This window comes from Channa argus, chromosome 14 (genome assembly GCF_033026475.1).
Source record: "Channa argus isolate prfri chromosome 14, Channa argus male v1.0, whole genome shotgun sequence".
Lineage (NCBI taxonomy): Eukaryota > Metazoa > Chordata > Actinopteri > Anabantiformes > Channidae > Channa > Channa argus.
Genome location: NC_090210.1, coordinates 13,823,708 through 13,847,122, shown reverse-complemented (window position 1 = coordinate 13,847,122; position 23,415 = coordinate 13,823,708). Strand labels below are relative to the sequence as shown.

The window sequence follows — 23,415 nt, the reverse complement described above, 5'->3', positions numbered from 1 at the left end:
CTCCCCCCACCTCGTACTGCCCCTCAGAGAAGCTCAGGTGAGACGGGAGCTGAGAAGGACCAAGGCCGAGATCAGTTTCAGAAAAATCCCACAGCTGTAGAAGACATCCATTTTGACACCAGTACAGAAAATTTCTCGGCCTAAAGACTTTGGGGAATATAGACAGGTGGCGCTAACCTCACATCTGGGAGCTCAGTGAAAGTTGCTCATGTTTTTTCGCTCCTCTAGTGCTTTAATAACAATCAAGCCTGCGCTTCTGAGGGATAAGATGGAGCACATTGGGTGGACCAACACTTCACCACCTGGATACTGGATTCCCTCACCAACAACAGTATGTGAGAGCTTGTGACTGCGAGTCGGACATTGCAGTCTGAATACCCAGTCGTGGCTCCGTTCCTCTTCATCATCTACACTGCAGACTTCAAGTTCTCTGATGACTCAGCCTTGCTCAGTCAGATCACAGATGATGATGACAAATAGTACAGATAACTGATCCAGGACTTTGTGGACTGGTGCCATCGGAGCTGTACTGTATACTGATTTTTTGTTTTTTAATCTTGTACTGAAATTCTTGCTCTACATTTGCAGATTTTTTCTTCTGCTGTAACACAGAAATTCCCCCACTGTGGGACAAATAGGGGTTTATCTTATACCCAGCTTTTCTCACAGTCCCCTGCCAGATCGTCTCTCTGCACTCTCTGTACTCCTGGATATTGTGCTTTCCTGTTGGGACTCCCGATTTCTGTCCTGCCTGACAATTTTCTGGACTCATTTTTGGTCTGATGTTTGGTCATTGCAATTTTTGTCATTTAAAATTGGTTTAATTTGTTCGGGCAGTTTCCTTTGTTTGTTTTTTTAAGGGTGATGTATTCCACTACAGGATTTACCCTAATGTTACCTTGAAATAGTGATCAAATATTTCTTTCACTATAAACCTAGATAACTAAGTTCTGATGAACTTCTACATCACACAATCCTTATGCTGCTTGTGTAAAACTAAAGAACACAAATTGTCCATGAGTCAGCGACAGAGCCAGAACAGCCACAGCACAGACACACACCACCATCTAGTGGAAAATTTACATTTTGTAATTTTATTACGATCTGTATCATATGAGCTCTTCTCCTTGTAAAATATCAGCAGTACATGAACATTTAGGAAATGGTTGATAAACCCCTTTACACTTAATCTATGTGTGTCCACAAATAGATGTACCAACATTGTACGTGTTTATTAAAGCTACAGGGTGTATGTTTTGTCAACTGGGGAGAGAATAGTGAGTGTGAGTGTTACAGTTGAACTTTTTGAGAAAATACATAATACAATATAATAAATGCTCCACTTATATTTAACAAGTATGACAGAACATTGTTTTACAAACTGCTTTGTCATGAACACAGAAGAACCTAAAGCCACATGTGGCCATTGATGCTGTCTGTGCATGTTAAAGTCATGGTTGGTGTGGACTGAATTAATCCTCACAAATTAAAATTGCTGCTTTGATATGAGGTTTTGTGATTATTGTGTAGAGTTTCCTCTAGTTGCATAGAGCAATTAGCAAATCAGAAAAAAAAATGTAATTCTTGAGAGGCTGTGATCCGAATGTCTTATTCTGTTATGCATGCTGTAAATCTTATTAGTGATACCGAGCTGGAAAAGGGTCAATATGCATCTCATATTCCTCACAACTTGACAACATGATCATCCTAGTACCAGCATCATACAGTATGTACCAATGTAATTACACTGAAAACCGTGATTCTGCTCTTGGGCTGGAGATGCAAAAATTCATACTAATGTATCAAGGTAAAGTTTCCATTAGACTCTGACTTTGTGACATGAATTCCAAAGGTTTATTCCAGAAGTGGGGAAACGGAAGTAGATTCCACTGAGACCTGCAGTAAATTGACTGTAGGGGGAGCTGAAGTAGCTCCTCTCGAGGTCTTCAGACAGCAAAACTACTCCCAACCTGACGTCCAGTCAAATGGCTGTGGGAAGTTCCCCCAGTTTAGTTTAGTTGATTTTAGTTTATGGCATCCACAGCTAGATATGTTAATGTAATACTGTCACAGACATTGACAATATTAATAACAGACAGTCTTGCATACTTTTGTAGTTTGGAATTTTGAGTGCAAAATTCTTGTTCTTATGTTTTTATGATAAAAATGTTGTAATAAAACATTCATTCAAAACATAATCACAAGCATTATTTCTACAATATATCACTAAAAACAATCAATCTAGATCAATGGGTTTTTTTTTGTCCCTTCAGCCACACCTGGTGGTGTGCGATTTGAGCCTGTGGACTTCTACTTCCAAACCCAATGCTCTTCTAATGAGTCACCCGGACCCCTAGTTAATACAACACTGTATCTTTTTTGTAATTATACATTTTGAGTGTAAACGTAACTTCATATTGTATTGTTAGTAACAAAACAGAAAATGCATACAAGTACTGGCAATATTTATAAAATACAGTCTTGCATATTTCTTTAAATTATGTGCAGTGACTGTAAAATTAATGTTGAGTATTAACAAAACATTGTAGCAATATATTTATGTTCTAAAATTTCAAGTTTTTATAGTATTTTTAAAAAGGGGCTGACAATTTTTAAATGCTGGAATTGCATTGTAAATTGATGGCAAAAAATTAAATAACGGTCATTAGCTGTAAATTTAATGATGTTTGACCATTAATTATAAAAATATTAAAAAAACACTGTAAAATTACACGTAATTTTATGCAACATTGCATGTAAATGTTTATATCTTTTCGCACAGTGTACTGTGTTAAAAACACTCGAGAATATTGCAACCTTTGTATAAGATGATTGGAAGAGAGCATTTAAAAATGAATCCCAGTAAGTTAAACTTAATATCTGGTTGCAAATCGCTTGTTTGCAAAAACTGCATCAAGTTTGTAACACATTTTTGCATCTTCACACATTTTATCCTTGTTATGCTGCATAATGAACTTCACTTTAGCAGAAGCTCATCATGGTCAGATCAGTCCATAAATCTGTGATCCAGAACTTTTCTGAGACTGTGTAATTTGACAGATAGGGGCAATAAGGTTGTACCGGCTGCTGCAAACAGATACATATGGTGCTGTTTGGTGACATCTAGTGGATACAGTTAATGTCAAGCCCTCATGTAGCGTTTGGATTCTCCAACATTTGGAAGGTGGCAAGTTAAGGTACTGGATTGGTCACAAAACACAGGACTTTCACACAGGAGTTAACAACTATGGTCACATGATGCATGTGTGACGTGAAAAAGATTGTTAAGACAAACTAACCCTAACATCGTTAGTGCCTAACCATATGATGTTTTGGTGTGGTAAAGTTGGACAGCTTTCGGATTCTTCCTAGGTTTCTGTTTATGAAGTTTTCTTCAAATAGTGGATCATGACACCTTCACCTCTGCCCTGTGGATGATGTCACTGATGGTTGTTTTGGAGTTGTTTTTTCTTTTTTTCTTGTTGTTTTCCTTGCCCAACCCATTCTCTGTATGCTGCTCAGTGATTGTTTTAATTGTTTAACAGTTGAATTTTATATTTAAAAAATATTTTTTTCATTGAGTTTTCTAAAATTCTAATTTTTTATTTATTGGATTATTGTAAAATTACAATTTTCAACTTATTTTCTCTGTTTTCTATCTATATAATGTAAATGATAAATGGTCTGCACTTGTTTCTTCTACCTATTCTCACTCAAAGTGCTTTACACTGCTTCTTATTCACCAATTCGCGCTCACAATCACACACCGATTGGGGAGCTGCTATGCAGCTGGCCAACGCTCACCGGGAGCAACTAAGTTGGGGTTAGTCAGTGTTTTGCTTAAGTACACTTCAATATGTGACTGAAGGAGCTGGGGATAGAACCAACAACTGCGAGATTGGTGGACGACCGTTCTACCTTCCTATGCTCTTTACTCATGAGCAGTACTTAAGCACATGTCACATCAGGCAAAGTGAGTTTTAGTGAACGTTTAAAAAATGAGTCTAATGGTAAAGTAAGATTTTTGAGAGGCTGTTCAGGTTCCTACTCACATTCCTTTCCTCACAGCTTCTTACTCTCTTTCTTTCATCATTCCATTCACTTTGGTTTCCTTTTTAACTCCATGTTTGTATAAATAAGTCTCTGGGGGATGCACGGTTCATTGTTGAGTCAGTTATAGTTTTCTGCTTTTCAGCACCTTTCCACACTTTACATTGCTTTATGCAGGAGTAAATGGAACTCAGAGAGCCCCCACCCCCCAAAAAACAGAGACATACACAGACAGACAGACCCGAGAGTGACAAATGTAAAATTTCCTTTTAGATGGGACAAGGAAATGTATGAGTCTGCCTATTGTCTGACCAACAACACTGTACACTCAGATGCACTTTAGAGAGAGACGGGACACATTAGCAATGATTTCAAAGAAAGTCACTGACTGAAAAGTCAGACACAGGAAATTATGTTGTGGCTTTCTTTTTTTTTTTTAAATGTGACAGTTCAACACATTACACACACATTACTTAGAAAGCGTATTGTCAAACATCTTAAAACACAATACATGTAGATAATATGGGTTGTTAAGTACAACTTATGCATGTTTGCGATAAAGTTTAAGAAAGTACAGAGTGCAACATATTACTCCTCCTATAACAGTAGAGGGTTGTATTTAACAAACAGTCATCTACACTGAAGACCAAAACTCATCTCCATAACAGAAAATAACCCTACTACCTAATTCCAAACAACAAAAGCCTAAAATACTCAAGTACCCATTTTCTTACTGTATATGAAATTACTTTCTTTTGCCTTCTACCATCTTAATTTACCTTAACCTTATCTAATCTTAACTTTCATTTTATAGTATAAATTTCAGTAATTGAGTCCTTGTGGTGCAGCAGGTTTAAACCAGACTTTTTGTCATAGGATTTATAGTTAAAAATGTAAAATGTTGCACACTGCAACTTTACGTTCTTTTGAGATGAACAAATTGAATTACTGAATTGTATTATTATTTTCTTAACTTTCAGTAAAAAAAGTAAAAAAAAACCGAAACAACTGATTAACTTAAATTAAAATTTTGTGGACGATTATTCTTGTGGCAAGGACCTGAAGCCTCAGGTCAATGTTGCCTTTCTACATAGGCCCCAGCCACCGCTAGCCATCCATCCATCTATTATCTTATCCATTTATCCTGTTCAGGGTCATTGGGGGCTGGAGAGTTTTTGAATTCTCACTGGGGCAAAACAAAAAGACAGACAGGCAACAATTCACATTCGCACCTATGGGCAATTTACAGTTAAGCAATTAAGCTAATGTGCATGTCTTTGTGGGAGGAAACAGGAGTACACAAAGCAATCGAAGTATCGAAGCTGAGGAGACAAATTACAAATTACATTATACACAGATAGATGCACACAAAAATGGAGTATAAAATGTAATTTGCTCAGAGGCAGCCCTGCTGAATGGTGGTCTGTGCTAGATCCCAGTCTGTGTGAGACCTACAGCATTAGTGGGGTATAGCTACAGGAACTAAAGCTATTTCCTGTGTTTTACATCTGACTGCATTTATTTATTCTAATAGAAATGGTTCAACAGTGAAGATTAAAGGAACACCACAAGCATTTGGAGATTTTCCTGCTGATTGAGTTTTGTGCAAGTGCTGATCCGTGTACCAGCAGCAGAGTCTCTCTGTGTAGTGGTTCCACAGCTATTCATCTACTACACCAAAACTACTTTTACTTCTGATTTTAAAGTAAAGTGACTGTCTTTAATGTATTAGCTACCTAACAATGAAATTGTACACATAATCTTAAATGTAAATACCACTACTTAAAGCTGAAATTGTTTCAGCTGTTACACAAGTATTGCAGGAGGAGTGGTTCAATCCCCTGTGCCTCCAGCTCACATGTCAAAGTACTGAGCATATGTGTCTATATATCTATATATGTCTCAATATTTCGGAATTAAGAGAGCTAAGTATTTGAATTATATGCAGACTGGACATCATTTTCATTTTTGTTTGATTGTTTTAATTCCAGAAATGTTTCTGACCCTTGGCATGATTACACACACACACAGACACACACACACACACACAGTCTGGAGGTTCACCCCATATCCTTTTCTCCTACATTCCCTCTCCTTCAACCTATGAACCCAGCACTTGTTTAAATTTTAGATGTGACAGCAGCAGTACCTAATATTTCTCTCTGTCCCTTTGATCCACACAGTACACATTGGCACATTCACTAAATCAAGCAAATGACTATTTTACCTCAGTAACTTAGATCTAAAATCAAACAATGCAAATGGTCTAACATGGATCAAACACCTTAACACCACCTAAAATCTTTAAACTACCAATAGTGATTTTTAAAGACTTTGCCAAATCAATATTACACTTTTTTGTCACATCTTATTGATTGCATGCCTGTAAACCCAGTCTCCCCGAAACACATTCAAACCATTAAACCTTTACTGACTTGTTGCGCGTCTAATTTTAGAATTTGGTTTGTGTTGGCTAAAGGTGTGAATAAACTACCAAGAGGTTACATTCCTTCTTTAGAGTTGTCTTTCACTCTCCCAGACAGACAGGGCCTCAACACTTACTCTGCATGTGTGTGTGTGTGTGCGTGCGTCCATGCAGAGAGAGACTATTAGGAAAAGCACAAAGGTCATATGTCACCAAAACCCCAAAATATTTAAAATAATTGCTGGTTATACTAAGTTTAATCACAACACAGTGTGTGAGTCTTCCTTCCGGCTCAGATGCTGGATACATGAGCACATATGAACAGTAGTGCATTTTTACCTGATACCTGATTATTTACATCCCCATTTATTGGTATGGTGCTTGTATATTCATTATTAAGTAGCCTAAATCTGGTTATGATAATAACTACGATTATGTTTCATAGTTCAGAGCTTTATAAATCAGTCAATTATTTAAATGACACTGTATTTTTACAGAACATACTGGGATTTTTTTAAGCCTCGTGTAGCTTATTAATTGATCTTCTATCCCTGACAATGTTATTAATAGTAGAACATAACAGGTCTTAAAAATAAAAATGTATTAAGTTATTAATAGTTTTTTGTCAATCCTCAGTGATATAAGAGGTTTTTCTTCAACATAGACTAGACCAACTTTTGGAGTGAGTCTGTCAGTAAGGAACGATCTTATAAGAGACTTGAGATGCAATCCTTTGCAATGATCAGGCAGTAATTAGTAACATTACCTGTATTTAGTGGTGTTAAAGGGTGTAAATCTGTTACTCTCTTCATCTATGATTGTAACCTTGATCACAACAATTTACCCAATTTACCCACATTCAACGCCTCAATAACTGTCAGCATCCACCCATCGTGTTACCAACAGTGTTTGTCAACAGTTTGTTTAATTATCTGTTTAATTTCTAAATCATTAGAAGACCATCATTCATAAACAGCCTAATGGGGAAGTTGCACCACACTGACAAATACTGTACCAGTTTAAATGTATACGGAATAACGTGATGGTCATTTAAGGAGAGAACTGAACAATATGCATGTAGGGATGGGTGTCATAAAACCGGTTAGGACCCACAACAAGGTCCTGACTTTGTTGTTTCCCAGCCAGAATTCACTGGTCTATTGTTTCTGTACCACCCAACCAACTGACCGGACATTTACCTCCATTACCTCGTTGTGTTTACCTCCACATTTTGGCCCAGAATAACCTGTCACTCAGCAGCAACTATTCATCCGTTTCCTCCAATAGCGTGACCCTTCTGTAAAAAGGGGCGGGCACTTGACTAAAACAGGATAGAATGAGGAAAACAAGATTTGACAGAGAGGAGGATTTCACAAAGGACAGGAAACACAAAGACATGTGAAAGAGAGAACTGGAGACAGAGATGGAGGGACAGATAGAAAGAGGAGGGCCAAAAGGGGGAGAGAAATAAGCGGAAAAGGAGAGAAGTGAATGAGACATGGCAAGATTACCAAAGAATAAACACACACAGTGAAGTAAAGAAAGAAGTAAATAGAAAAGAAAGAAAGAAGACAGCCAAAAATAATCCGACTTCAGCTTTGAAGTCCCCTTTTAGATACAAAGTGGTTTGTTGTGATTTTGATAAGACTTAAACAGTGGCGGCTTGCTGTGCGTGCACTGGCAGATGAAGTGATGAAAGTTTTCTAATAACACACAATGACTCAAAGCATTTGGTTTTTAACAGCATTAGTCAGCAGCCTGACAGACACAGCTTTGATCTCAAACGTTGATTCTAATCTTCCAGGGCTGAGGACAGGCTGAATAATATCAGTTCATCTCAATATTGAAAATATACTTTTTTCGGCACATACACCAGTAGGTTTGAGTTCAAATAAAGTTCCAACATTGACTGCAAACTTGAAATATCGAACAAAGTCCCTTGTTTCAAAGCCCTGTGTTTTGTCACCAAACAGGTCTGGTGGGTAGCAGGTGGCCTGGATTGATAACTATGGGCATAATGATGACTCGATAGCATGACCACAGTCAAATAAATTGACAGTTTTACAATTATACATGTCTTTGCTTTAAAACTACTGAAATTAACCAACATGTTCTCATCTCACAATGTCAGATATTGACGCTTGGCGTCAAAATGTGTGGCCTGTGACATATTATAGATGCCACAAGTACACTTTAGCACCACTGTTTCATGCCCTGTGAACAACAGTGTCCGGTACTGATGCTGCAGGTTCACTCTGGCATCTGTATCACTTTTTGATGCCTCTGGAATAAGAACGGAGTGAAAAAACTTTAAAAACATTTAAAATAAACATTTAAAAGATGTAGATAAGACTTAATCATGTCTAACACTTCAACTTTACATACTGTGCTTTGGATTTTGAAACCTATTGCTTGTTTGATCACTACACACGGACGGATTACTAAATCGACCTAGAAACCATATTTGTTGTACTTATAAGGTAAAATCTGTTTAGTAACACATTATGTAGAAATTAAAAATTTGAAGAGTTAATAGGAAAATGTTCCTGTAGTTTTCAGATTTATTGCAACATACTGTATTTGTGTGTGCCAGTGGTGGAATCTAGAAATGGGAGGAAAGTGGGCTGTCAACACCAACAACTGGCTTTCACTGAGTCTGGAGTTTGGTTTTTAGCTTTGGTAGGCTTCAGAACTGAGCTTTGAGATTGAGTATTAAAGGCTTGTTTGCAAAGACATCTGCGAAAACACTGGGGTAACAAAAACTCTCCTTACACATATTCCTACAAACCTTATTTTACTGCTTTGTACTTGTACCAAGTTTTTTCTTAAATCTGTTTTTAAGGAAAAGTCCTAAGAAAAGCCTACATTGGATTTTTGATGTTTTCCTAAACAGCGTCCATGTTCTAACAATGACAAATCTTTTTGTCCTCATTCTACTTGTTCTTATTTAATATAGGTAAACATCCCACTAGTGTCCATAAAATGCCATGAGACTGACGGGGCCATGTGCACACACAGGACTCTCTCACACAGAAACTGAAAGGAAATGTTGAGGAAGTCAAAAATGGGCAGCTGGTGGAAGAGCGTCATCATCAGTAGTAAATCATTAATAAAATAACAGTAAAACACTTGGAGTGATGGAGTCCAGAAAATGATATTAAATTTGCAGAATTGTATTATATTCATAGAGTGCCTTGCAAAAGTCACTGTATGACTTTTGCAAGGCACTCTTGAAATTTTCCACATTTTGTTGTATTACATCCACAAAATTTTATTGGGCTTGTATGCAATGGACCAACACAAATTGGCACATAATTGAGAAGTGAAAGGAAAATGATTAATAGTTTTTATAGTAGTAGTTATTAATAGTTACAAATATCTGAAAAGTTTGGAGTGCATTTGTTTTTCTCCCCCTTTACTCTGATCCCCGTAACTAAAATCCAGTGGAACCAATTGCCTTCAGAAGTCACCTAATTAGTAAATAGTGTTCGCTTGTGTTTAATTTAATCTCAGTATAAATCCATCTGTTCTCTGAATCCCTCAGAGGTTTGTTAGAGAAAATTAGTGAACATTAGTGAATTAGTGAATTAGTGAACTGCATCATGAAGTCCAAGGGACACATCAGAAAGGTCAGCGATAAAGTTGTGGAGAAGTTTAAAGCAGGGATAGGTTATAAAAATGTATTCCAAGCACTTTAAGGGTGGCTGGTGTATTGGACCTTTGTTGCACACATGGGGAACCCAGCCACAGGACCTGTACCTGTGTTTAGATTTTCTTCCACTCAATTTTATTTATAAAATTCAAATGGATTGCTTTCCTCAAATTACAATAAATAAGATAAATGGAGAGCTGTGTTAGTTAGAATACATTTTAAATCTATTTTTAAAAATCATACATTTCCTAAAGTAGCCTAAGTAGCAGTAGCCTAAGTAGCAGTAGCATACTAATAATCCAAATATTAATATACAGTAACAATATATATAATATGTAATGCATTACCTCAGCCCAGTGAGCTGCTCAGGAGCACTTACTGTAGTTCAAGTAAAGCTTGTGCGGCTTCAGGGTCTGTGAGTATAAGACAGTAGTGGAATATTGTTACATATTAGTTTTAATGAACACTAATGAGTAACATGTTATGAATTACTTTTCAATTTCCCCAACATTCACCACAAGCATAAAATGACTGCACTTGTTTGAGCCTCTCTGCTGTGAGTAAAGAAGAGAAATTACATTTTATCTCTTCCCTTTAATCTTTATTACTTCCAGAACTGAAGCAAAATCTGCAGACTGACAGCTGGTTCGGGTGTTGTTAATGTTAGTGTCAAATATCAGCAGGTGTACGTGAGCTGCAACTGTTTAATTTTATAATGAAAATATAACTTGACATTTCTAAACTCTGTCTTTTGACGTAGATTTAAATGTGGAAACTGGGCCACATCACAGATTACAGTTTCATAGGTCTTGAATTGCAACTTACTTAACTGCCTTCAGGAATTTGATTTGACTTTACTGAACTTATCAATGTTGCTAATAATAATTGATACTTTATTGATCCTGATGGGTAAATTGTTTGACAGCTGCATATATGCAATAGGAGATTCAATGTGTTGACCTGGGGCTAATTCTGGGTAAGAAGAAAAATTGGTGCATCACATACTGAAGCACAAACATGGTTTTACAGATTTTGCGTATGTACCATTGGCTTGTAAACAGATTTACCCCTAAAGATCAGACCATGTAAATGTTGTGATGTTTTTTTTTTAAGAAAACAGTTGAGCTCATGGACATTTGAAACCTAAAACAGCTCTTTTTATGGATGGTAAGTGAAACAAGTTGAGAACCACTCGTTTAGTCTTTATGTATTTTAAAAGAGTTCGTAAATGTAGTGTTTTAAAAAGTGTGGTATTTCTTACTGTACATATAATGGTATCAAGTACATACAGTTTAAACATTAATTTTTACCACTGAAAATGTCTTAATATAAATATTAGTTTGAATACCTTGTGGCAGCCCAACTATTGTTGTTTTAGCTCTGTCTCATATTTTTGGTGTGAAACCACTCAATCAGCAGGTCCACTATATTTAAATCCATAATTAAATTGAGCTCTAACATTAAAGAGACTATGAAGACTATTTGGGTCGGAGTAAAAACCACTGAAATCCAGACGCTTGGAATGAGCACATTAATCTCAGTGGAGCGCTATCACGCTACAGCTAACGTCTGTGGAGAAAACACTGTTTCCTTTGGAGCAGTGAGAACACTGACTGAAAAAAAATCCACTGACTGAAACAAAGATCCATTACGTTTTGACTGCAACAACACCCACGATAAAAATCTCAGCCAAAAGGATCACAGATATACAGACATGCAACAGGGCAGAATTCATCTGCATCATATTCTAACTGAGACAGCTTTTGGACGATCATTTTCTGAACTCATATTATCCATAATCACTAAGCAGATGTTAAAACAAAAACCGAACCTTGTTTACTTCCCTTTGATTGCTTGTCAGTTTGCTGCGTAATGTAACTTGTTCATCTGTGCCGTAGAAATCAGCTGATGAACAGTTAGTTGAAATAAGCGCTGCAAAAGGGGGTCACATAATTATTTATTTTGTTTAGTGAGGCTACACCTAGCTGGCCAACTAGTGCACTGAGACTATAAGCTTGGGTCCTCCACATCCAAAGGACACTGTTATACTAGCAACAGCTAATATAGTTAGTTAATTCCAAACTACTGTACCTCATCTTTGTTTTACAATTTGAGGACGTTTTTCACAGAAAACAAACCTCTCTGAAGGGTTTGATTAAAATATCAGATTACAACATGCCAACCAACAACATGTTCCAAGGCAGGTGGAGACTTTTATTTTGAAATCGCATTTTGTAAGGGCAAATAGTTTGTCTTGTACGACCATATGGATTTTTTCTGTCATCTAGAATAACTCTGAGCAGTTTTGTCAGTAACCTTTTTGTGTAATTTTCACATATTTTTCCGGAACCAAAGCAACCAGTGGCTCCAAGATGGAAATGTGGGTCAGCATAGGAAGTGGGAAAGTGCATAAGAAAACAATCTCTTTTCACTTCAGGCAATTGGAGTTGAATTGCTTAGAGCATAAGTCATATACTGTAAAAAAAAAAAAAATAATAAAAATTAAAAAAAAAGAGGAATGTTTCATCTTGGGTTCTATGTAAAACTTTTGACTTTTAATAAAAGTTTTTTTGTTGTTGCAGTTATGACTCCTGTTTTATTTAGCAAACTAATGGAATGTCGATTTTAGATTACTTTTGAACATAAACAACTTATCAGATGTTGAAACAGACATTTTACAATTTCATGGTAAATATTAGCCCATTTTGAATTTGATGGCAGCAACACATCTCAAAAAAGTTTGAACAGAGTGATGTTAACCATTGTGTTGCTCTAAAACCTCTATGCACTTCTCAGCATTGATGGTGCCTTACCAGATGTGTAAGCTGCCCACACCATAGGCACTAATGCCCCCCCCCCACACCATCAGAGATGCAGGCTTTCTGGATCTTCACATATGGCTTCTTTGTTACATGATACAGCTTTAACTTACATTTGTGGATTACACAGTGAACAGACAGTAATTTCTGGAAGTGTTCCTGAGCCCATGCATTGATGTCTAGTAGAGAATCATACCTGCTTTTAATGCAGTGCCACCTAATGGCCCTAAGATCACGCACATCCAGTTTTGCCCTAGTTTCTCTCTCTCTTTTTTTTTTGCAGCCATTACTTTTCAGCGTTTTGTGCCCCTGTTACAACTTATTTGAGATGTGTTGCTGCCATTAAATTCAAAATGAGCTAATATTTTCTATTAAATGGTTAAATGTCTATTGTGAATAAAATATTGTTTGATGAGATTTGCAAATCATTGTACTCTGTATTTACATTTTATACATCGTTTCAGCGATGATATCTCATGACCTAACCGAAAGCAATTCCTGATTTAAACCTCAAACAACTGTGTGTTTGTAGGATGCTGAAATGTTTCAGCGGAGGAGGGAAACCAAGCCCACTGGCAAACATTGCTACTGCTCACGAACACTGATGTCATAATGGTAAACGTGCAGAAGAGGGCAATGACCTGTTGATATGACATATTATTTGACCCCTAACAGTTAGATCCATCGTGTATTATGTTTTGTCTAATCATTTGTTGTTGTTGTTTCTTTTTGCACAGGATTAGATTACTGTATATTCTATGAAGAAAGCATTCATGATGGAAACCATCTCAGTCATATTTTCTGTTTTTTCAAAACAAAAACTGAAAAATCTAAAACCAAATATAGAGTAAAAGCTGACTCAGGCAAAATATTCACTTTTGTCAAAAAAATAACTAGCCATCATTTTAGGCTAATATTAGACTATTATATTGAAGTAGTCCTTTGTACTGATTTCAGTATACAATGTCTTCAGCAACAGCTTGAAATTCTTCATGTCATTTCACACACTATGCTCCACTGACATTGTTGGGTTCTATAATCCTGTAAGTACTGACCTTACTTTGAAACGATTCTTGAGATGATGTTGTGATCACATTAGAAATACAGTTTAACTAAATTGAAAAAACTTCACTAAACTACAAAATATCAAAAGAAAGAAGATAAAGAGTTTGATCATGTGATTAATTGGATGTGTCAACTTTATATCCTGGGTTCCATTCATTGAATTTGTTTCAAATTTTCAAAACTTATAAACTGACATTGAACTATTAAACCCAAGTTCTGTTAATCCTAAAATGATTAGATTCATCTTGTGAAGATAAGACCCACTACATGTTAACTATGGTAGGCCTTTGGCTTAAAATAACAATCCAATAATGAATTATTATTCAAAAGAGGTTGATATTACAAAAGAGTTGATATTACAATATTGTGATTTGTTTTGGGCTAAATTAGACCAGCTTTGTAGTTTTGACCCTTATCCGTTTAATATTAATTTTTAAAGACATGCTTCTGCTTTACATGCTTCTGTTGGAAGCCAGACATATTCTGTCTCAACTCCAAGCTGTCAAATGTCAATGACAGACCCAGCCTGAAAGTCTGGGATGATCAGGTTACGGACATATATATACATATAAGACCCAAAGGGATTGTTGACCCAGTCTCACACCTCACCATTCAAAAACTACACAATGTTTTTAATTCATGTCTTATTGACCATTGTCTTTGGTTTTCCATTGTCTTCAACTCTGGAAAAGACTCCAGAGTGTAGACACTTCTTCACGATTTCCTTGTAAAAGAGGGGCGACCTCCTGGGACTGTCGGACCACATCCAACTGCCTCATTATGAAGCCGTTTCCTAAAAGCAAGTCTTAAACTGTGTTGTCTTAATTTAATCTGACTTGGTTTAAAGTATTCACAACACATTTTGGTGTGCTGGTGAGGTGAAAGTGCTGCTGGTCAGACGGTGTGGATGTCTAAACAAATATAAACCATTCCCCAAACACGATCTTTGCTATGTTCACAACGTCCCTGATGGCAAGGACGGAAAAGGAATGAGAAATTCTGATAGGGTCAGACTTTGCTAAGCGGATCTCACAGGAAAGAATCTTTGTAAGTTGGGTTTTACGAAGCTCTGCATTTTGTTTTTTAGCAATTGAGGATAGTGGGTGATTGGCCTATTATTAAGTAAAAATATAAAAAATAAAATAAAATATATATTTACAAGTTTGAATGAGCTCTAAGAGCTTGCAGTGGGGTATTGGACGTTAGTTTCTCTAACCATTAAAGGAAAGGAAAGAAAGTTTATCTGATCTTCATAATAAAAATCCCAACTTTTTTGTTGTTGCGCAGTGGGCGGGTCCAGACCACCGGTGTGGGAGATGAGGAGGCCTGCCTAAAAAAAAGTGAAAAAGTGGTGGAGCATACAAGTGATTGTATTCAGCAAAGCAAGAGGCTGAGGTGAGTGGATGGCGAGTCGGAGAACAGTGGACTGATACCGCGCGCATTCTGCTGCAGCGCAAACATCTGGCCGAAGAGGGGATGAGCCCGAGGAGCCGACAGATGCTCCGGGAAAATGTTCAACTCAAGCAGCTGGGTGAGAAATGACACTTTTCTTCTCTACAACTTTCAAAATAGTTTACATGTGCTGATTAGATAAATGATGTGTTTCACATTTAACTTCCCCGAAATTACAATGGTTTACGTCACAACTTGCGTACAAGCAAATATTATTTTAGAGAGGTTTCAGCTACCATTTACAAAAATACAAATATTGTACAGGTTAAAATAACAACGATGATATAATATGGGATAATATTGAATAGAGAGCACAATCTTACAATTATTCTTTCATAAAACTCACAAATTTAGAGTCAGTCTCTTTCGTCCAAAATATAACATGGAACGTGTCATTTCTTTTTTTAAATATGAGTTTTCCTGTTGTTAATTTTATTTAATACTTTAACTATAAAACGGTGCTAAGAGTTTGGCAGAGCTGCTGTGGTCTCACCTGAAGAGTTCGGCGTCACTCGGAATTGCGCGAGGCAGATACAGGTGTGGCTGCGTGAGGCTAAGGGCCGGTAATGGTTTGCACGTGCGTGGCTGTACATCAAGGTAATCACGTCCAGCTGGGAGCCGAGCAGAGCGCTAATTGAAGACGGGAAGAAAACGTGTTTGCTGTGGCAAAAATACAGCCTTCCATATCAAATGGTTCACAAATAGGTCAGTAAGATAAAACAAAGTTTAAGCCAACATTTAAAGGTCTATTGTTAGCTAGTCAACCTGTCGCCATGGGAACCTGAAGGGACGTGAACCGAGAGTCGCGTATCGCTCTGGATTTGCCGCCAGCACAATGTCGGAGGCAGAGAAGGATTCCGTTTTCACACAGCTACAAGAAGGAAATGGCTTTGTCAGCACAGTAGGTGTTTTCATTATCGAACTCATTATATTTTCCTTATGTCTCTTAGTTTATGGCCTTTGGGTCAATTTTAAAGCCGGAAGGTTTGCGTGACTGAACAAAGCTTTCTGACCAAACTAGAATCAAAGTTTAACAGCAATTATTTTTACAACACTTATTGTCTAGCTGTATAATCAGGAAGTGACAGTAAACATTATTTGTAAAAAATAAATAAATAAATAAAGTCAATTTTTCTACACTACTTTAGCTTTTGTCGGGATTGTGTGTCTGACAGGGTTCCTCTGGGCCTGAGGATATTTTCGAAGAGGATTCGTACTCTCCGTGCTCCCACTCCTCGTCGTCCTCGTCGTCCTCGTCCTCCGTCCACACTTTGGCCTCCCTGCAGGCAAAAACCGTGTGCACCTCCTGCGGCCTGGAGATAGTGGACAGATACCTTCTGAAGGTCAGAGACATATGGCAGCATGCGGCTGAAAACACAGTTAACTGGCCTGTTTATTGAATTACAAGACACCAAACTTTTCGTTTGTACATAATCAATCTTTATTTATTTTAATATGTTAATTCAAAGTTTGCATTTGGGAAAATGTGTAATTCTTCCACCATCGGGTTTGTTTCCTCTATATATAATTACTATAATATGATAATTTCATCCACTGAGATTAAATTAGTTGTTTTCATTAAAATTTGAAGTATTGCAGTTAGTGTTGGAGCATTATTTCTTGACTTCACTTTCAGATAAGACCGTATGTGGCTTGACCTAAACCCTATGGGGCTGTTTTTATAAGTCAGCTTTTGGATGCAAGCATTGCAGCTTAAGAATAAACACATTTCTTTTGTTAAAAAGGAGTGCATTGAATATTGGCCGATATCCCACACTTTATACCTAGAGTATGAGCTTTTACTCTCTGGTAGGCGATTTAGAGTAGCTAAGTGCCAACTTAATCTTCTAAGAACTCACGTGTACGTTCTTATTATGTTAAACAGAACAGCTACTGCAGGATTTTATGGTACAGATCTGAAGGGGCACTGTTTAGATAGGTCAGTTAATATTGTGAAGTTGTGTATTATGGATGAGTGGAATTATTGCCAAGTGTGTAACTCAGGATGCCACACTTTTGTTTTGTCTCTTATTATTATTATTATTATTATTATTATTATTATTATTATTATTATTATTCTGTTTTTGTTTTGCATTAATAACATTAAGTTTTTGTTGTGAAACAAGTTTTACTTCCCTGATGGAAAAAAATCCTATGGTTTTTAAAATCTGAACTAAATGAACTAAAATACAAACAAATTACCAGAAAAATAAATGTCATTATTAATTGGAGCAACCCCATTAAAGATTTGTAAAATGACATGTTTAATGATAAATTATTATAATTGTTTTTGTACTCAGGTCAACAACTTGTGCTGGCACGTACGCTGCCTCTCATGCAGTGTATGCAAGACATCACTGGGACGTCATGTAAGCTGCTACATCAAGGATGCGCAAATATTTTGTAAACTCGACTACTTCAGGTATGATAGACCTAACAGGTTTGTTTCCAGTGACTTATTAATTATAAATAGGAAATATGAAGAATAGTCTGGTCTGGTATACTTATTTGTGTAGCATACAGATCATCCTAATTAAGGAGTAAAAGGGTGAACGTGGGCATGTCGTGGTCTAATGTGTTTTAAGCAAAATATAAAATGCATTTGAAGAATTTGGTAGACTTGTTTGACTAACACAAGCAGCTGCTACTCCTCACAGTCCCATCCTGTCTGTGATTTTTCTTCAGGAGGTATGGGACCCGCTGTGCTCGTTGTGGCCGTAACATCCACTCTACTGAGTGGGTGCGTCGGGCTCGAGGCAGCACCTTCCATCTGGCCTGTTTCTCCTGCACCTCTTGTAAGCGCCAGCTGTCCACTGGGGAGGAATGTGGACTACTCGAAAACAGGGTCTTCTGCCGGCCACACTATGACATTATGATGGAGAATATCAAACGTGCTAAGGAAAATGGTGAGTAAATGGATGGGACAGATTATAAATTGACAAGGTTCAGACTAAATGGCAAGTAAAATTGATTAATTGGTCAAAATTTGAAGTAAGGTTAGAAATAATGGTTCTGGTCACACAAGTCATTAAGAAAAGACTCTTCGTAACCATCATAGCTAGTGAAAGCTTGGGACAAACATGAAGACTCCAAAGGCTGACATGCTTCACTTAAAGACTGTTTCTACCAACTGTGGCAGATTTCTTGTCTTTGACAGTCTGGAAGGGGCACACATTCCTTACGAATGAGGAAACTAGGCCCTTAAATGAGACAATATCCCATGTTGTGGACAGCAACTGGGAACTTTTATTTTTTTATTTTTTTGGGGGGCTGCAGAGGCTCCATATCATGGGACCCCAAACCTCTGGGGCCTGTGCCCTATAGACCTGCTCAGTAATCCACCCACGCACAGTTGACTATTTCTTTTTAATACTGTAACACTGATGCACACTTACCTTGGAAAGCAGCTACACATACATATATTAACACAGTATAAATTGAGCAGACAACATGGTCCATAATTGGTCATTGCTTGATAGTGAAAACAAAAATAAAGGTAATGACTCAGTGAAAACATTTTGTTTTTGCATTGTACAGTAAATGTATATGCCTGAAAAGGACAACGACTGTACTAAATAATGAGTAGAGTGCAAAACTAGCTGTTAGCCCCAGCAATGTGGTCAGAGCCATGGCAGCTTTATGAAGCTGTAGAAAGTTTAACACAGAAACTGCAGGAATAAACAACAGTTTTACAGTTGTTGTCTTTGCTAAGGCTGTCTTTGACATGTGTTTAAAGTTTGGGAATAAGTGACAGCTGATTAGAGCAGCCGATTGCTGCTACATTTACTGAACATCAGAAGTCTGAATTTCCTGAGTTGAACATACAGTACAAAGTTGTGAGTATAAAATGTTCCACAACTCAGGAAGCCAACTGTAAACAATCAACGTGGCTGACCATGGGGAAACTCCATACACAGATGTATGGCAGATGCCAGGTAAGTATCTGCAATGTCAGCAGAACTTCAATGAAATGCGGGAGGATAAACATGGAATAGCAAAGATATTGTTACACTTTAACATTATTTTGTTAGAATATATATACGTAATATAAATGTCATTTAAACTGAAAGTATAAGCAAACAGTCATTTGAGAGTTCTATTTGATTAAAGCATTTTAAGATGGTTTCTGTGAAAGCTATCATTGTATAACCTCAGAATCACATTGTTTAAAATATGCAATGAGTGAGAGTTTGTCAGCTTATGACTTAATGGCTGTCTTTCACACTTCTAGAGGACAACGTGCATCTAACGCGCCCTGATCATTGATAACGTCTGACATTTGGCAAACATTCTGTCCTTTATGTTAGGAAGAAGCAGGTTTTTCTTACAGTAAGCAAAACAAGTGTTAGCATTTGTAGAGCCTGTTGTTTTTTTTTTTTTGTGCTAACATGAGTTGTGTGAGGAGGCTTCTGTGCTGTTAAGTTTAAATTGTGTTGTCATTTGCCACACACAGGTAATCTCTCTTCCTATAGAGCTTTATGAATAGCCACTGCTGTCGGTCCACACTGATGACAAATGATCATGTACCATGTCTTGTGTCCTGTCTTAAAGAGCATCCAAAAGTAGAAGAGAAGGTGACAGACAAAGAGGACTCCAGCAGCACACCTAGACCTGCTAAGAGGGCCAGGACCAGTTTTACTGTTGATCAGTTACAGGTACTGTGGGGGCTTGATGATTTGTTTGTTTTTTGTAATTTGTAAATAAACATTTTAATATTTCTAATAAGTGGTAAACACTTTTCCCTGAACAAACCTGCAGCACTGCCATCAGGTTGGTGTGGTTTCCTTCTACAGTAATGCTTGTGAAGTCAGTGTTGGCATTAGCATAAAGATATAGTAGCTAAAAGTGGCATTTGATGATTTTCTCAGCAAATGCCACTTGCATCAAATGCTCATTTTCTGCTCTTTTGTGTCAGGTAATGCAGCGTGTTTAGAACTAAACTTGGTGCTCTACACAGGATGAACATTAATATTTCAGTGGAAGTCTCTTAAATGTTCTTCTTTGTCACTGTCTGTAGATAATGCAAACTCAGTTTGCTAAAGATAACAACCCAGATGCCCAGACTCTGCAGAAATTGGCAGAGAGGACTGGTCTCAGCCGCAGGGTTATTCAGGTAAATACGTCATCTAAAAATTCTGGTTGAAAAATGAACTTAAAGTTAGGTCAGAATAAGTTCTTACACTACAGTGGTTTCAGTTAAGTCTGTACAAGAATCAAAGTATAATTTTTCTACCCTTGACCATTTTTGTTGTGATGAACACTTCCACTAGCTGAATGTGCATTACCTACTTTGCGTAGGTGATCATAACCTTGTAGCTCTTTTTAGGGTGACTTTGTAACATCACATTTGTCAGTGCACTGACAATTAAAATTACATTGCCAATTGAGGTGCACTGTAGACAGTAATAGCTACATTATTTGAAATGTGGAAGCAGCAGCAGTACTTGAAAGTAAAGAACATGACTGTAAAGACCAATAAGTAACTATCAAGTCTTCCTTCAGGTTTGGTTTCAGAACTGCAGAGCTCGCCAAAAAAAACACATCTGCCCTAATACTGCATCCTCAGCCATGATGACATCACTTGCTCCTGGTCAACTGACACCACCTTTAATGCAGGATCTGCAATATACAACCTATATTTCCCCAGACACACCCCTCCTTACTACACTGACATATATGGATGGTAAGATAACATGATTATGCTCTGTGTTATTTTACAGTCTAAATCAGGGATTCACAACTGTGGTCCTGAAGACCCGCTCCTTACTTTTCATCCTACACACTATTGATTAGGTGGTTTCAGGTGTGTTTTAATCAGAAGTTACAAGATATCCTCTCTCAAAGTAAATTGGTATTTTGGAGTGTCATCCTAGCAGAACACACCAGACCTTTATCAGCAGTTGATCTTGAGGACCCCTCTGGGTCAATTATATAAGGCTACTGAGCTCTACAAAAGCTGTATAATCAACACAAGGTGTTTTCTTACATTTTTACTGCCCTAAAAGTGTTAAATTCCGAATGTGATTGTTATAAAGCATGTTACAGTAAATATTTCTGAGATTGTTAAGGAAATGACTTCCTGTTGATTTTATAATTTCTAACTTTTCTCTTTTTCATTTATACTTTCCAAAGTTCAAACTCCTGGTCCACTTTTGCTTCAACCAGTCATGTCTAATTCACTGACACAACTGCCAGTAAGCCATGCCTAAACTGCGACCCTCCTCCTGGAAAAATTAAGTTTCTGATGGCAAGATGAAGAGCAACATGTTACTGTAAACATTATGGATATTGAAATGTTTATTTTTCACTGCCTAATATTTAAGCAGACACTGAAAAATCCACCTGGTAAGTCACTGAATGGATTCCATTCAATCTTTTAGGGTTTCACAAAAGAGAATAAGTTGACACTGTAAAGTTTTGATATTTGCATGATAATTTTGTTAATATGTAAGGAACTTCTTTAAATTATTTGAGAAATATGATGAATTGAGGCACTTTGTTAAAATTATGGAAAGTGTTTTTGTTTTCTGGGTTTTTTTTTTTTTTTTTTTTTCGGAGGATTAAACTGAATATCTGTTTTGGAATTTACAAGAGAACCGGAAAGCTTCTCTAAGGACTACTATAAAATTCAGGATGGGGCTATACTGAATATTAAAAGCACTGTTCCTTTCTGTAATACTACCAATATACTATGTACTATATGTATATTAAACAAAGATGAACTGTCTTCTGGTATTTTCCCAATTACTTTTTACACATGCACATATCAGAATCTTCTCAAAATCAGGGAATAAAGATTTTTCTGTATTTAAACTGACTGTTAGTATGGATGTCAGTTTCTATATTCTTGCGAGGCTCATACACTGTTTACACAAATATACAACCATATCAAAATATGTTCCCATATATTTCTCTTCACTTATGCACCTTATTGTGTTAAGTCAGTGTAACAGTTAAAAGTACTGTCATTGTTTATGTGCCGACAGGGTAAAAACTACAAAGTGGGAATATATTTCTTCCACTCAGGTATTTTTTTAAATAACTAACCTGTAAAGGGTTCCTGGGACATTTCTTTTATGTAACTATTCGCATGCTTTACTCCAAATTGTGGTAAAGTAAATCCTATTTGCTTTACAATTCCTATATGTACAGATTGTATGTGTGTATTTACATATATACACGATCACAAAAAGCTAGAGATATTCCACTTTTGCGTGCCTTTTATGGAAAATGTAAAGTTCATGCTACAGTGATATCATAAAAGTAGGGCATTTAAGTAGAAGTATGCAATGGTGATGTCTTTATCTCAAACAATTTATTGAAACAAAAGCCAACAGTGGTGGGTATACCACGACAAAAATTTCAACGTTTCAATAACTTGTCAAATGTTTGGTGTTGTTTTTGTCACATGATGTCAAAAAATGTGAACAGCATGATGAAGAGGACTGTTGAAATAGAAATTGTCATTGAACTATAACATTTAGTGGTAGATTCAGGGATCTGACACGATCCGTGAATGACGTGATTTTTGCACTTGATCACCTTGTTAAAGAATGGCATGTTATGCAATAAGTACTGAAATATTAAACAGTTGGTGATGTGAAATAAAAAGTTTAGAGAAGGTCAAATTAATTTCACATGTAAAGGTTATAGTGTATTTTAGGTGGATTCTGAAATTTCACCCAAAATTCAAATACCCCTAACTTTTTATAAGTAGTGTTTCCTCTAAGATCCCACTATTCATGCTTCATGTCAGGAGAACAACCAAGCCATGAATTCAAAAAACATTCTGTAGGTGCCTCCATCCACAATAACATTTAGAGGCACAGATCAGGAAATGTATATTAATCCGATTCCAAAGCTTTGAATGTTCCCAGGAGCACAGTGGCCTCAATTATCAAATGGAAGAAGCATGGAACCATCAGGACTCTTCCTAAAGTAAGCCATCTGGC

At 36.9% G+C, this 23,415-nt stretch overlaps 1 protein-coding gene across 2 annotated transcripts; it reads left to right on the top strand.

Moving 5' to 3' along the window:
- The first annotated feature begins 15,359 nt into the window (after positions 1 to 15,359).
- LOC137098884 (LIM/homeobox protein Lhx8-like) lies at positions 15,360 to 22,190 on the top strand. 2 transcript variants are annotated; one of them, XM_067475574.1, is made up of 8 exons: positions 15,360 to 16,364; positions 16,639 to 16,806; positions 17,764 to 17,885; positions 18,149 to 18,369; positions 20,015 to 20,118; positions 20,481 to 20,576; positions 20,966 to 21,146; positions 21,596 to 22,190. In XM_067475574.1, the coding sequence occupies exons 1-8, from the start codon at positions 16,299 to 16,301 to the stop codon at positions 21,670 to 21,672; spliced, it is 1,035 nt and encodes a 344-aa protein (XP_067331675.1). In that variant the 5' UTR covers positions 15,360 to 16,298; the 3' UTR covers positions 21,673 to 22,190. The 2 variants fall into 2 exon arrangements, with proteins under 2 accessions (XP_067331675.1, XP_067331676.1); XM_067475575.1 differs by having other exon boundaries at positions 15,361 to 15,542.
- Positions 22,191 to 23,415: the final 1,225 nt, after the last annotated feature.